Source organism: Chrysochloris asiatica, unplaced genomic scaffold (genome assembly GCF_000296735.1).
Source record: "Chrysochloris asiatica unplaced genomic scaffold, ChrAsi1.0 scaffold00048, whole genome shotgun sequence".
Lineage (NCBI taxonomy): Eukaryota > Metazoa > Chordata > Mammalia > Afrosoricida > Chrysochloridae > Chrysochloris > Chrysochloris asiatica.
The window spans coordinates 13,463,376-13,480,430 of NW_006408566.1; the positions used below are offsets into that span (position 1 = coordinate 13,463,376).

Consider the following 17,055-nt stretch of genomic DNA (forward strand, 5'->3'; position numbering starts at 1 on the left):
CTTGTGGGCTCATATTGCCAACCTTGTGGTTCATAGCCCATTGCTTATCCTACAGAGCTACTGCAGTCCCATGTAAAAATTATATATTAACATTTTCAAAATACTTATATATTATATACTTTATCATAGAGTAAGCAGTGCACAAACGTCATATATGAAGGGGCTTAAAGTTCATGGGAAAATTCCGTTAACTTTTAATTACATTTTTCCATGATTTTTTTTTTAAAGCCCTTCAAATTAGCTACTTTATGTAGAAACTAGGAATGCATGTATGCCTATGCTAATAATATTTAATGGTGAAAACGATCTAATCTTGTGTTAAGCGCATGTAAATTGGGAACTTTTTCTGGGTTCTAAATTTTCAGAGTTCTCTTTATGAATGTTCTGGCCTCTTGGAACTTGACAAGTATAAGGAATTTTGTCTTTTGATTAACTTGTGTATCCTTTTTCTAATTGTGCATTACCATTTTCAAACTCATAGTAACTCTATTTGTTAGAGTATAACTGCCCCACAGAGTTTCCACGTTGTAATCAATAGAAGCAGACTTCCACATTTTTCTCTCGCATAGCTGTTAAGTTTGAACCTCAAACCTTTTAGTTAGCAGCCAGGTATTTTAATCACTGCACTGCCAGGACTCCTCCTTTGTCCAATATAGAACCATATGAATGTTTCTGTTCATAGCAGAAATAAAGAGCACAAGTAAAATAAAATACTTCCAACTAAAGAAAAAGAAGCCAAATAGTTTCCTTATGCTTTATTTTTATCATACTCCACCCGCTGGTCAGGTTATGGAATTGGAAAATGTATATATTGAACTAGCAAAGACATTTAAGTGTTTTCCTTCTTTCAAGAGAAAAGTTTCTATTGTGATCATTGGTCATGAAGGGCATATTTCGAAACTTCTCCTAACTAAGCTGTCCACGTTTCTGGCTTAAAATTATCGACCCTGATGATTTCATCTGCTTGTTAGTTGAGGGGGAATTGAGATAGGTCAACTTCTCTCTTTTGTTACATGATACATGTTTATTGGGAAGATGTATAGCTGCTTTTTTCTTGATATTCCTTATAGTGCTTTAGCACAGTATCTTGCATATTGTTGAAACACGGTAGCATTTATTGATCAAATAAGAGAGTAATAAGATCATAACATTCTTAAATGTGAAGTTTAGAGATTGCAAATACCACCCTTTGGCATAGAAGGTTCCTTTTTAGAGAAAGAAGTTTGAAAATAGCTCTTTTTTAGTGCATGAAAGTAATTGGGGTGCGGATGGTAAAATAATGGAATTTCTTTCCATTTTGCTGCTGTACTAAAATGTGAATACTTGTGGTAGAATTTATGCACTTCCTTATATTTAACCCTGACAGATTAGAGGTAGTGGTGGTTATGTGCCGTGGAGTCGGTTCCAACTCATAGCAAGCCTGTAGATGAGGGAAATGGTCACATATTCTTGGGTTGTATATTTTCCACTGTATATTTACTTGATATTAGTGAATATAATTAGGGTATTAATTACAAATATAATTTTAAATTACAACCTGCAGTAAGTTTTTAGCATGGAGAAGTGTAATAAAAGTAATAATTTTATAAATAAGCTTACATTTGTCTTTTAATGCCTCCTGTTTCAGCTATCTCAGTGTACATTGTTAAAAACAGAAACTAATATTTTCTTGAACTTGTGCCTATTTAGAACCTTGATCAAATATAACCAGTAACATTATAACTATTAACATTTTTTTATGCCAAAGAAAATAAGAAACTCTCAGGTTAAAAATAAACTGAAGTCCTAATATGAGTATTCTTAGTTTTTAATAGCAAATATATTACATTTCTTAGCTACTTAGAAATTTAGGACACTAGGACTCTTGTTTAATTTCCAAGCAAAGCAAAGTCCTTTATCTCCCTCCCCCAGGTTGTGCAACCTAATGGACATATGATCTCTAAACAAAGCAGAAGGCGTTTTGGCTCTTTTGAAAAGAGGATCCCATTTAATTTCTGTCTTTTAAACTAGTATCACTTTAATTTACATTAATGCACTTCGTAGAAATATTCTGAAAGGAATGTTTGTGAAAAAGAATTTACAAATAGAAATGTTCATAATAATAAATACTTTATTTTGGTGTTAGTATGTATTTTATGATTCTTCTCCTTTTTTTAACCAGAACAGCACTGTCTAAAAGAACTATAATGTGAACTACATATGTATTTAAATATTTTTAGTAGTCACATTAAAATACTAAAGAGAAACAGGCACAATTTAATAATATATTAATGTAAAATTATTACTTCAGTATGTGATATATATAAAGCAATTATTAAGATATTTTATGTTCATTTTTTCATATTAAATATTCAAAAACTGATGTCTATTTTACTTACAGCATATCTCGATTAGAACTAGATACATTTCAGGTGCTCATTGTTGTTGTTAGGTGCCGTTGAGTTGGTTCTGACTTATAGTGACTTAATGCACAACAGAATGAAACACTGCCAGGTCCTTGTATCAGGTCACAATCGTTGTTACGGTTGAGCCACTGTCTTCCTCTTTTTCACTGATCCTCCACTTTTTGATGTCCTTCTCCAGGGACTGGTTCCTTCTAATAATATGTCCAATGTATGAGAGACGAAGTCTCACAATCCTGGCTTCTAAGGAGCATTCTGGCTGTACTTCCTCTAACACAGAGCTCTTTGTTCTTTTGGCAGCCCATGGTACTTTTAATATTCTTCTCCAACACTTTAACTCAAATGCATCAGTTCTTTTACAGTCTTCTTTATTCATTGTCCAACTTTCACATGCATAAGTAGCTTTGGAAAATACCATGGCTTGGGTAAGACACACCTTAATCCTCAAACTGACATCTTTGCTCCTGAACACCAAATGCTCAATAGTGTCACTGAACTATGGCATATAACCACCACCACCACCACTATTGAACAGCAGAGGTCTAGGAGATGAATAAATGTTGAAGCACCCATTTTATTTATTGACTTTTGTTTGGTGTTAATAAATGTTAACTTTTAAAATACTGATAATACTAATTATGGAAATTCATCTACTGCAAAAAAATAAATAATAGAAAAGAAAAATCTTGACTCTTCATTGTTAAAAATTTGGGGTCTGTCTTACTAGATTCCTTGGAAGATGAGCTAATCATGGTTTTTATTTTAAACAAATTAAGTTATATATAACATATAGATATGCATTTATATGTGTGTGTATATATACATGTATATATACATACATACATATGGAGCCCTGGTGTGGCACTGTGGGTTAATGCACAGGACTGCAAGGTTTGTTTGAACCACAAGGTCACCAGCCACTCTTCGGAATCCCTATACAGTGTTGCTATGGGTTGGAACAGACTCGTAACAACAACAACGTATATGTATTATATATAACTCGTTATTAAGTGCAGTCTAGTCGGTTCTGACTCATGGTAACACTCTTCACTACAGAATGAAACATCGGCCGGTCCTGTGCTATCCTCACAATTGCTACTATTCTTGAACCCACTTATGCTGCCACTATGCCAGTCTGTGCCCATTGCTGCGGCCAGCCCCATTGCTGCTCAATAGGATCAAGTGTAGCAGCAATTGTGAGGATGGCGCAGGACCAGTTGGTGTTTTGTCTTGTTGTACATAGGGTTGCTGTGGGTTGGAACTGACTGGACAGCATCTAACAGCAACAACCTATAGATTTATCATATTTTTAAATAGCTGTATAATCTCTTGTTATATGTTGTTGTTGTTGTTAAGTACCGTCGAGTTGGTTCCGACCCATAGCGACCCTGTACAGGGTTTCCAAGGGTGTAAATCCATACGGGAGTAGAAAGCCTCATCTTTCTCCCGCAGAGCGGCTGGTAGTTTCGAACCGCTGACCTTAAGGTTTGCAGCCCGATTCGTAACCACTACGCTACCAGAGCTCCTTATGCTTTAATATTTTCAGCCCTATTAATGATCATGTTATTGTTAAGTAATATCAAGTTGATTCCAACCCATAGTGACCCTGTAGCTTCTGAGGAGTGACTGGTGAGCTTGAACATCTTACATTGTGGTTCAAACCGACTTGGCAGTCCAGTGCATTAACCCAAAGCGCCAGTTATTTCAAATTTTCTAGTTCTAAACAACATGTACAAAAAAAATATGTCTTTATATATGTGTTGGTAGAATTTTTAAATTTCATTAGCACTGACTTTAATGGTTTATGTGTAAATTTGAATAATAGTGATATTAACTGGTCTACCTGTGTTGTTGTTTTTATGTTAAGTCCCATGGATTCAGTTATGACTCATAGAGACCCTGTGTAGGGTTTCAAAGGCTGTACATCTTTGCAGGAGCAGAAAGCCTCATCTTTCTCTTGTGAAAGGGCTGGTGGACTAGGAGCCCTGGCCTTGTGGCTTGCAGTCTAGTGACAATATTCCACTATTATTCACAATTTTCATTTTCATCCAATGGAACCACCGTACCCCCCTGGGTCTTCCTGGTAGACATGTGGATATTATTCTATTACAGACAGCATTGTACTTCAAGATAGATCTTAAGATTTTCTTTTTGATGATGAATGCGGCACTATTCCTGTTCAATTTGTCGTTCCTGGCATAGAAAACCATATGATTGTCTGATACAAAATAGCCAATACCAGTCGATTTCAACTCACTGATGCCTAGAATGTCCATCTTCGTTTGTTCCATTGCATTTTTTACAATTTCCAACAGTAAAATAGTCCTAGATTTGTTTGTCATACATTCCATGTTCTAGTTATGAATAGAAGTTTGTAGTTGTTTCTCCTCATTTTGAGTCGTGCCTCCTCAGCAAGTGAAGGTCCCCATCTGCATCATCATAGCCAACTCTACTTTGACGAGGCGGATCTTCCCCAGTGTTATTTTGAGTGCCTTACAACCTGAGCTACTCATCTTCCAGACTATGTTGTTAAGTGCCATCGAGTCAATTCCAGCCCATAGCGACCCTGTATAGGGTTTCCATGGAGCAGCTGGTGAGCTTGAACCACCAACCTTGCAGTTCAGATGACCTTGCAGTCTGATGCATTAGCCCTGTATTTTCATTTTCTGGCAATATAGCAACAGTCTTCTGCTGATATTTATAAGGTTGCCAGTGGCTAAACATTCAGAAATAGTTGGTCACTCTTTCTCCCTAGTCTATTTTAGTCTGGAAGAGCCACTGAAACTGGTACACCAAGGATGAACCCTGCTGTTATTTAAAACAATGGTAGCATAGTTTCCAGCACCACAGCAACATGCAGTGGACACACTGATAGATGAGAGATGGAATTAGAAAATCCAAAGGAAAGAACTCACTAAGCATTACTTAAGCTGAAATAACTGGTGAAAAAAATTCAAGCCTCAACTTGCAATATTGAGCGATTCTATGGGCAAAATATTGAATGGTGCAGAAAGCATCAAAAGAAGATGGAAGGTATACACAGAGTCAGTGTAACAAACAAAAAAGATATATGTTCAGCAATTTCAAGAAATAGCATCTGATCAAGAAGTGATGGCACTGAAGGAAGAAGTGCACCCTGACCTGTAGGCATTTATGAAAATCAAAGCTCCAGGAATTGACGAAATACAAATTGAAATCTTTCAGCAAACTGATGTAGCACTGGAGGTGCTTCCTCATCTATGCCAAGAAATTTGGAAAATAGCTAGTTGGCAAGCCTGTTTGAAGAGATTCATATTTTTGCACATTCCAAGGAGAGGTGACCCAAGAGAATGCAGAAATCATCGAACAATACCATTAATACTGCATGCAAGTAGAATTTTGCTTAAGATAATATAAAAAATGGTTGTAAAGGTACATGGATAGAGAACTGCCAGATGTTAAAGCCAGGTTCAGAAGAAGTCATGAGTGAGGGATATCATTGCTGACGTCAAATGGATCTTGGCTGAAAGCAGAGATTACTAGAAAGATGTTTATTTTTGTTTTATTGACTGTTCAAGCACTTTCAACTGTGTGGATCATGACAGGCTTCAGATAACATTGTTAAGAATGGGTATTAAAGAACACTTAATTGTGCTCAGGAGGAACCGGTACATAGACCAAGAGGCAGTCCTTGGAACAGAACAAGGAGATACTGAATGGTTTAACATAAGATAAGTTGTTTACCAGAGTTATATTCTTTCAGTATACTCAAACTGTATGCTGAGCAAATATCTGAGAAATTGAATTATGTGAAGAAGAACATGGCATCAGGATTTGAGGGAAGACTCATTAACAACCTGTCATATGCAGATGATACAACCTTGCTTGCTGAAAATAACGAGGACTTAAGTGAGTTGCACCTCAATGTAAAGAAAATAAAAATCCTCACCTGTGGATCAATAAATAAAAAGATTGAAGTTGTTGAAGACTTCATTTTGCTTGGAGCAACTATCAACACTCGTGGAAGCAGAAATCACAGTATTAAATGATCTATTGCATTAGGCACATCTGCTGCACAAGACCTGTTTAAAGCGTTGAAGAGCAAAGATGTCAGTTTGAGAACTAAGGTGCGTCTGGCCCAAGCCATGGAATTTTTAATAGCCTCGTGTTAATGTGAAAGTTGGACAGTGAATAAAGAAGACAACAAAATAATTGATGCATTTGAGTTACGGAATTGGAGGAGAATAATAAAAGTACCATGGATATCAGTTTGTGAACTAAGATGTGCCTGATCCAAGCTATGATGTTTTCAGTCACCTTGTATGCATGTGAAAGTTGCACATTCAATAAGGAAGGCTGTAGAAGAATTGATACATTTGAGTTACGGTGTTGGAGAAGAAAATTGAAAGGGCCATGAACTGCCAGAAGAGCAAATAGATACGTGTTGGAAGACATATAGCTAGGATGCTCCTTAGAAATCAGGATGGCTGGACTTTGTCTCTTATACTTTGGACATGTTATAAAGAGGGACCATTCCCTGGAGAAGGCCATCTTGCTTGGTAAAGTGAAGGGTCAAAAAAGAAGAAGACCCCCAACTAGATGGATTTGCACAATGGCAGCAGCAGTAGGCTCAAGCATGGCAACAGTTGTGAGGATGGCACAGAATGGGCAGTATTTTGTTTTGTTGTGCATAGGGTCATTATGGGTCAGAACCAACTCAATGGCGCCTAACAGCAACAACAGCAACATATGTCAAGAATAATAACTAACAACAACATATGTTTATAAATATTTTTATATGGTGGATCCATAGATGCTGACTGACTTTGAAAAGATTTCACTTTTTAAGTTGTGATTGCTCTTGCTAGGTTGTCCTTCAAAAGGATGATACCAATTTACAACCTGACCAGGAATTACAAGTATGTGAGGAATGTCTGTTTGCCCACGTGGTTTACTGATAAATCTAGTAGATTGTTTTGCTGGCTATCTATATTCTGTACCAGTGAATTACCTGGGTATATATGTACTTCCTTTTGCCATTTTTTATTTTAAGGTTGTCTATTTAGGAACTCTACTAATTCTAGATAACTAATTCTGTGTTATACATGTAACAAAAAATGTTTTCCTATTTGTCAGTTGTAGAGGCTTTAAAATTTATTTTTTGTCATGTTTTGTGGCTTAGACTCAAAAGTGCTTGCCTCTTCTATCAAATTCAGTCTCTCTCAAGTTGTTGTAGTACTTTTATGATTTAATTTTATGATTTAAAAGCGTGGTGATTATGAATCGGGCTGCGAACCTCAAGGTCGGCAGTTCAAAAGTACCAGCTGTTCCTCGGGAGAAAGATGAGACTTTCTACTCCCGTAAAGATTCACAGCCTCGGAAACCCTGTTATAGGGTCACTATGAGTCGGAACCGACTCCACGGCACATAACAACAACAACAACATAGTATGAAATTTAGTTTGGTGAAATACTTTTTTTCAATAAATGGCTCATCCACTATATCAACATTTAAAATTTTTTGTAGCTTTTTGAGAATTGAGTGAAGGTGTATAGACAAAATGATCTGTTTTACATTCAACAAATCATGCACTTTGTTTCATTTCAATGACAGCCATCCTTCCATGCAACAACAGTTATCCCACTTCCTCCCTGTGGTTCCTGTTTCCATTCCATTCTCCTTCCCATCCCTTCTCAACTTTGTTCTTAGGTAAATGTTCTCTTTTGATTTTGAATGATTGACCATTCCATAGTGAGGATAATTTACTAGTGTTGTTGTCCTCCCTATATATCTACCTACTGTTTGGCTGAAAATTAGGCCAGAAGAGAGAGTTCCTATTTCCAGAACTGAAGGGTGGTTGAGGGCCATAGTTGCGTGTTCCTTCAGCTTCTTTCTGACCAGGAAGCCCAGTCTTTTTTGATAATTTTGAGTTTCCACCCACATTTTCCCATTCTATCTGGTTCTTCTGGTCTCAGAGTCGTGAAGACCTGATGTGTCTATGTTTCATTAGTCCATTGAACTCATTGATCTCTAGCGTCTTCTGTTTTTACCAGTCGTCTTCCTTCTGCACAAGCAGAGACCAATAGTTGCACCTTAGATGACTGCTTATGAGCTTTTAAGATCCTAGACGCTACTTACTAAAGTAGGATGTACAACATGTTTTTGTGGACTATGTTATGCGATGGTGACCCTGGAGACTATGGTTCTGAGCCCTCAGATCCAGCAACTGATTGCCTTAAGATGTTTGATAATATCTAAGACATTTTTATCACTTTCCCTGCTGTATGCTAGATCGCAGTCATAGTTGTATTTATAAGTTAAGTGTCATCAAGTTGGTTCCAACTCATAGTGACCCTGTATAAGGTTTTGGTGGAGCAACTGGTGAGTTTGAACTGCCGACCTTATGGTTTAAACTGACCTTGTGGTTCAGTGCTTATCTTACAGCACTATAGCAGGACTCCTGGTTGTGTTTATTAGAAACAATAAATACCCATGTACAAATACCCTCTTATAAACCCTTGTATATTTGTCTGTATACGCCCACTCTTCCTAGCATGTCCATTCAGGCTATGTTTCTTTCTATTTAACAACAACAAATCTGCAGAGGATTTCTGGTATGCTGCTGTAGGATCAGCATTGGACTGTGAACCACAAGGTCAGCAGTACAACCCCACCAGCCGCTCCTTGGAAACCCTATCCAAGGTTGCTATGACTCAAACTCTACTGCGCTTAACAATACCAACAACAAATCTGCAAAACATTGCTGTTCCAAGATTGTGTACGTAACACCATTTACCTCTATCCCCTTTAGTCATTGTATACTGAGTCATCAGAGTATGTTATCACCAGTCTTCATCATTCTTCTGCCAATACCCCTTTTCTTGTATATTGTCCTTCCTGCCACCTGAGTTAATATATTTCTACCTTCTAGCCAGTTATAACTCCATTCCCTTACATTCCTGGTAACGATCAAAGAATGTTTCTTTTCATATGAAAACTTTCTCTTGAGCTTTTACAATAGTGGTCTCAGACAATATTTGTTCTTTTGTGATTAACTAATTTTACTCAGCGTAATGTCCTCCAGATTCTTCATGTTATGAGGTATTTAGCAGATTTGCCATTATTCTTCATTGTTGCATAGTATTCCATTGGTGTGCTTACTAAAGTTTATCTGTTCTTCTGTTAATGGACTTTTAAGCTGCCTCCATCTTTTGGTTATTGTAAATAGTGCTGTGGTGAACACTGGTATGCATGTATCTACTGTTGTCTTGCCTCATATTTTTTGTGAATATATATGCAAATTAGAGGGATTGCATGGTCATATGGTATTTCTGTTTCCAGTTTTCTGAGGAAGTACCATACCATTTTCCACAGTGGATGAATCATTTTATCGTCCCTCCATCAACATAGGAGGGTCCCAATCTTTCCATACTCTTGCCAGCATTTGCGGTTTTCTTTTTTTTTTTTAAGCTTTGCTGTTAATTCTGGGGTGAGATTTTATAAACATTTTCCACTAATATACCTTGTCTTTGCTGATTTGAAAATCGTCTGAAAGAGGATTTTTAATAAAATAAAGTTTTACTAGATTCATTTGGGAGATATCAGTTTTTAGGCATATTCCTGTGAAAACTAGACAGTGAATAAGGAAGACTGAATTTAGAATTGTTACCTTTGAATTGTGCTGTTGGCGAAGAATATTGAGTATACCATGGACTGCCTGAAGAGCAAATACATCTGTCTTGAAAGAAGTGCAACCCCATACTCCTTAGAAGCAAGGATGACTAGACTTTATCTCATGTAGTTGGTCATGTTATCAGGAGGGATCAGTCCCTGGAGAAGGACATCATGCTTGGTAAAGTGGAGGGCCAACAGACATAACAATTGTGAGTGTGATGCAGGATTGTGAAGTCTTTAGTTCTACAGTGCACAGGGTACCTGTGAGTTGGAATGGACTTGAAATCACCTAACAAAAAATCAGGACTTCTGGTGTGAAGCTGTAGGATAAGCACTGGATTGTGAACCACAAGCTGACCAGCTGTTCCTCAGAAACCCTAAACAGGATCATGATAAGTCGGAACCAGCCCAATGGCACTTAACAACAATAGCAACATTGATATGGCTCATTAACATAACAAAGAAAATCCTATTTCTAAAAAAAGGGGAACTCATCCACAGAAATCGGGGTTAGGATTTATTACATATATTTTTGGTTACACAACTCAATACCTCATAGTTTCTACTAACTGCAAAATACCATTTATGAAGTGATCTTGCCAAAAACTTTGATCCTTAATATGATCAAGGGTCTGGATTCAACTCCCAGTTTAGAAAAAAACATAGACATATATGTTAAATAACTGCCAGGGATGCAGTCACTATAATATACATAGCACATTATATAGCTTCAACATATAAATCACATAGGCAGAAGAGATGGGAGAATTGTATAGATGATAAGACTGTCCCTTAGTTAGCTAAATAACAATCTTTTTCTTTCATAGCCCCTGCCATAACAACCTCTTTCATAACACTTTTATAGCCATTTCTATCCTATTACACTGTTTCTCAGAACCAGAGAATGACTTACTCTTCCTTCATTTCCCTGGTGCCTGACATTTGATGGTGAATCAGTTCATGTTTCTTGTACACTGGCCTGATTGCAGCTTTGCCATTTATCTAGTTGTGTATGAAAATCACTTAACTTTTCAGGACCTTAATTCATTTGCAAACCTGGGATATATTTGAATGATTGTTCTAGGATATAATAAAATATATTTGCAAATATAGAATTTTACCTAACAATTATGTAATTCATTAGTTAGTCATAGTCATTCTTGATCTTTAGTTCTTTTGATTAGCAAAATGATTAATCATAATATTCCCGTATTTGCCTTTTGTACTTTTATGCATTTTTAAGTACAGTACATAAAAAGACATACTTTTATGTATTTTTAAGTAAGTACATCATCTCTCTCCCACTATGGAAATCACTTTGTGTTTTTTTGTTGATTGCAAAGATCATAGATGCTTACTGTAGAACAAATGTGAAATACAATAGAAAGATAAAAGAAAGTAAAAGCCATCGTAACCCAGAGACAACCATTATTGACATGTCAAATATACCCTGTTAGATTTCATCCTCATTTACTTTGTCTCTCTCCACATATACACAGTTTTCCATAATTAAGGTATTGCTACTAAGGAGCTCTGGTAGCGTAGTGGTTACTAGTTGGACTGCTAACCTTAAGGTCAGCAGTTTGAAACTACCGGTGCTTCCGCGGGAGAAAGAAGAGGCTATCTGCTTCCGTAAAGATTTATAGCCTTGGAAACCCTGTACAGGGTCACTACGGGTCGGAACTGACTCAATGGCACTTAATGACAACAGCTATACTTATGGAGTCCTGGTGTGGCAATGTGGGTTAATGTGTTGGACTGCTAAGTTGGTGATTCAAGCTCACCAGCCGCTCCTTGGAAACCCTATACAGGGTCACTGAGTTGGTACCTACTCGATGGCACTAACAACAACTATACGTATAGCTCTGGAATCTTTTAAAATCCTGTTTATTTCAGTAAATCTAACATACTATAGTTCTTTTCCCACATCAGTAAATACTGTTGCACGTTGACATTTTGGGTACTCCATGTTAATTCTCCTCATTAAATGTATGTCACTTTATGTAACCAATCCAGTGCCAGTGAACATTGCTTCTTTATAATTATCTAAGGAGCTCTGGTAGCGTAGTGGCTACGAATCGGGCTGCTAACCGCAAGGTCAGCAGTTCGAAACTACCAGCTGTTCTGCGGGAGAAAGATAAGGCTCCCGTAAAGATTTACAGTCTCAGAAACCCTGTACAGGGTCGCTATGAGTCGGAACCGACTCCACGGCACATAACAACAACAACAATCATTATTCCTTATAATAATAATAATTGTATGGGATTTCTTTGAAGACACAAGTTTGTACATATGTGCAGTTTTCTCCTTAGGCTAGATGTGGATTTGCTGGGTCAAACGGGGTATTCATGTAAAATTTCTGTTTTGCTCTACCACCCTTTTGAAAATTTAAACCTGTTTTCATTGTCCCAGCAGTTGATTTTTGCTGTTTTTGTTAAATACAGTCGATTCGATTCTGACTCATAGCAACCTTGTATAGGGTTTCCGAGGAGTGGCTGATGAGCTTGGACCACTGAACTTGTGGTTCAAACTGACCTTGTGGTACTGTGCTTATCCTATAGTGCCATACCAGGACTCCAGCAATTGACAACAACAAAGGAGCTCTGGTAGTGTCGGGGTGATGAGTTGGGCTGCTAACCTGTAGGTCAGCAGTTCGAACCTGCCAGCCATTCTGCGGGAGAAAGATGAGGCTTTCTGCTCCCATGAAGGTGTACAGCCTCAGAAATCCTATACAGGGTTGCTTTGAGTCAGAACCGACTCCCCAGCACACCACCACCACCATTATTCTCAAAAGGAACCCTGGTGGCACTGCAGGTTAGCACTTGACCTGCTAACTGTAACGCTGGAAGTTCCAACCCGTTAGCTGCTCTTTGGGAGAAATGTAGGCTGTCTGCTCCCGTACAGATTTACAGTCTTGGAAAATCTAGGGTCACTGTGAGTTGGAGTCACTTAATGGCAGTGGGTTTTTTGGGTATTATGCTTGGAGACTTTTTCATCAACTCTTAGTCTTGAGGTAAACTCATGCATTCTTTTTTTGGCATCTTTTTTCTTGAATTATTTTTCGTTTCCATATTTGCAGCAGACGTTACTGAAGGTTGTATAAGAATCAGTGTTCTAAACTGAACATGAAGCCAAATAAATACAGAACAGAATGTGGTTGCCCCATAGTAACTACCTAAAGCTATTACACTTAGCATACTGTCTTAATTTTTTTAAGCAATAATGTGGAATATTATATGTATAATGTGAAATATTTCTCAAATCCTTTATCACATTTATATACATTTATAAATGCCATTGTATTCTAGCTGCCTGAAGGAACTAAGATAATAGTACAAACGTCTTTTAATTCTTGATAGTCTGAAGCCACACTCATTTACTTTTTACAAGTCTTTTGCAGAGGAAAACACATGATTTTTTAACACTGGCCAGATTCCAGCTTTGCCACTTATTTGGTTATGTATGAAAATCACTTAACTTTTCAGGTCCTTAACTCATTTGCAAAACTGGGAGATAGTTGAATGATTGCTCTAAGGATGTAATTAAATGTATTTGAAAATATGTAATAGTTAAAACAGCATCTTTTAAAAAAAATTTTTATTTAAGGTTTTTATTGTGGATTGAGTAAAAGTTTACAGGGCAGATCATCAGTTTTACATTCAACAAATCATACACCTTGTAAATCAGCATCTTACCTAGCAAAGATTAGTAACTTGGTATTTATTTTTCTATTCATTTTATGATATTCAGTGACATGTGGTGTTTGTAGACATGTATTTACCATCATTTATACTGTTGCCTTCACAGAAATCTTCTCTACATATACCCTCAGAGCCTCAATTTTGCCAATCGTCAGGGTTCTGCTAGAAATATAACAGTGAAAGTCCAGTTTATGTATGGCGAGGATTCAAGCAATGCCATGCCGGTGAGAAATGTTGTTCACTTTTCCTATTCCTTAAATATGGTTCAAATAGTTTTTTTGGTTGTTGTTATCTTTTGGTTGGAAGCTCCAAACTGGAAAATGATAAAACCTTTTAAACCAAATGTCTAACTGCATCACTTTCTGTATTGGTACTAAGGAGTGTATTTAAAGTCTTACTTATTTTTCGATGATTTGGTAAAATGCTAGGCCTTCCCAAAGCTACAAAGATGAATAATACTGATAATTAAGGGACTATAAAATAAATACTTATAATTTTAAATAGCTGAGTCAGGTCAGCATCATAAGGAACTTGGTTAAAGTATAAGTACAGTTTTTCTACTCTTGGCATCAGTAGTTCTCATTCTTCACAGTTCTCTGTAGAATGAAGGGCCAGGTAAGGAAGGTGGGAGGTGATGGATGGTACATGAGATTGCATTATAGTTTGAACATCTTGTTCTAAATGTTGTCTGCACATATGATTCACCTGAGGAACTTTTAAAAATAAGGATGCCCAAGCTGAATCCCACTTGAATTAAATCATAATCTCTGGGGTTGAGAACCAGACATCAGTATTTTAAAATATTCCCAAAGAAATACATTGTGTAGCTAATGCTGAGAACCAAAATATGTGCTAATTATTAGAAAACTGGCATCGAGATTCTGAGGCAAAAATTTAACATTTATAAAAGTAGATTTTTGGCTCTTGGAGTCCTGGTGTGGTGCTGTAGGATAAGCACTAGACTGTGAACCACAAGTTTAGCGTTTCATACTCACTAGCCACTCCTCAGAAACCCTATACAGGGGTCGCTATGAATCGGAACTGATATCACTTAACAACAGTTAGTAATGTATGCATTTCTCTCCTTAGGCTAGAAGTGGGTTTGTTGAGTCAGTAGGAGTACACCATTATTGTAGATGTTCAGCCTTGAGAAATCTAGGTGAGCTTAGAAATTGATGCATCAATAGAGTCTGCCTTCAGCCTCCCATGTCTGTCATATGTATCAAATTCTTCTGATTGTCCACTTACTAGGAAATCTATGTTTTTAATTCCCTATTTTTTTTAATTCTCTCAGTTTCATCTGCATTTATAGATCTTCTTGGCAGCAATGAGCACACATTATTCATCTTGGTGTTCTTCTATGGCAGTGCTTTCAGAGCATCATGTGTAATACATGCTGAATAAGAATTTGGAGAATAAATGCAGAATTTACTTTCGAGGTTTGGAATTGGCATTTCAGACTCTTCAATAACTTTTCCATTTCTGCAGAAAGAATGAGTGTACTAAAAGAGTTACTGAAAAACACTGGACTGTGGAAATAGATGTTTTGTCAGCCAGTGTATGAATTGCTCCATGATTTTTAGCTTATGATAAATGTTGTTGTTATTAAGTGCCCTCGTCGATTCCGACCCATAGCTACCCTGTATGGGGTTTCCAAGGAGTAGCTGGTGAGCTTGAACCATCGACCTTGCAGTTCAGATGACTTTACAGACTGACACATTAGCCCACAGTGCCACACCAGGTGTATAATATGATCTGCTTTTGTTGATTGCCTAATCGACTTTTATTTGCTTTAGATTATATATTGCATCCTCTGCAGCTCCCAGGTGCATATTGTCACTGCCCCACATTGTCAGTTAGACCACTCCCTCGTCCCACTTCTTTCATGGTCCTTGTCACTTTGTGACATGTTTATTTCTTCATCACATTCACTAGATTGTGAGTTCCTGGAGGACAGGGACCCACCCTGTCTTATTCATATTCATATGTTGGTACAGATCACAGTGCTTGGCACATAATTGAAGCTCAGTATTGTTGAAGAATAAAAAACATATGTAAAACAATTAAAAAGTTTTTCCACTTTATATCATTCATGTTACTTAAATAAATGAGACATTTAGTGAAAAGTGAAGGAGCCCTGGCAGCATAGTGGTTACCTGTTGAACTGCTAACCACAAGGTCAGCAGTTAACCACAAGGTCAGCAGTTTGAATCCACCAGCCACTCCGTGGGAGAAGGATGAGGCTTTCTGTTCCGTTAAAGATTTACAGCCTCACTATGAGTCAGAACTAACTCAGTGGCACACTACCACCACCAGTGAAGAGTGATCACTTTCTAGAGGGGGCAGAAAAAGGTACTTCATTTCTTTCACTTGTATATTATTGTTAAGTACCATTGAGTTGCTTCTGATTCTTAGCAACCCTGTATAAGTTTTCTGAGGAGCAGTTGGTGGGTTTTAACCACTGACTTTATGGTTAGCAATCCAGCGCTTATTCTACAGCATCACACTAGGACTCCTGTATATTATTAGTTGTATGAGAAATACAGTGTTTTAATGCTTATGTGAATGGCTTAGAGAGTATATAAAGATGGTTATCATGTGTGCTTGCTTATTGATTTTTTAAAAGTAAGGATTATTCAAATGATGCCTAAGCTAATTTTTGATCAGTTATTGTCAGTATGATAAAATTGTAAACTTCAAAATCCTGACACTGGAACTAAATTTTATAAGAATATAGGTAGGGTATTCTTGGCGAATGATATAATTAGTTGTATCTAGGAAAGTCATGATTAATTTCACTTTTATATGCCCTTAAAATAAAGTTATGCTTGAAATTCTGCACAAAGCATAAATACCTGTTAATACATTATTTTTTTATTTCAAGGATGGTGCCAATTACTCCCTATTTTTATAAGAAATATAAAATAGACATTGGGTTGTTTTACCAGTTGTGTTGACGGAAGTCTGATGACAGATTTATATACCTATTCATGCATATGTAGAGAAAGCTCACCACATTTAAGAGCACAGCCTATAGCTAGAGAACATTGTAAGCCTAACTGGTTCGCATCCCAATGGTAACTGTGACCTTGACATCATTAAGCCATTTATCCAGTCAGCTCCCCCTAGTTAACCACGGTATTCCTCTTAGAATTTAAGAGGCAGGGATACAAGGCTGAATTACTTTAAGTTTAGGCTTTCTCTAAAAGTTAGAAATCATAGCTTTTCAGCGTGGTGGAGTTTTTTGTTTGCTTGTTTGCTTTAAGCACTACTCCTCTTCCATTGCAGAGTAGGGACTG

At 37.1% G+C, this 17,055-nt stretch overlaps 1 protein-coding gene across 8 annotated transcripts in view; it reads left to right on the plus strand.

The window, feature by feature from the left end:
- DOCK7 (dedicator of cytokinesis 7) overlaps positions 1-17,055 on the plus strand; it is a 254,019-nt gene that overhangs the window by 102,748 nt on the left and 134,216 nt on the right. For all 8 annotated transcript variants that reach the window (XM_006862471.1, XM_006862472.1, XM_006862473.1 and 5 more), the window contains one exon: positions 13,863-13,980. In XM_006862471.1, the coding sequence (XP_006862533.1) occupies positions 13,863-13,980 (118 nt within the window). The remainder of the gene's footprint in view (positions 1-13,862; positions 13,981-17,055) is intronic.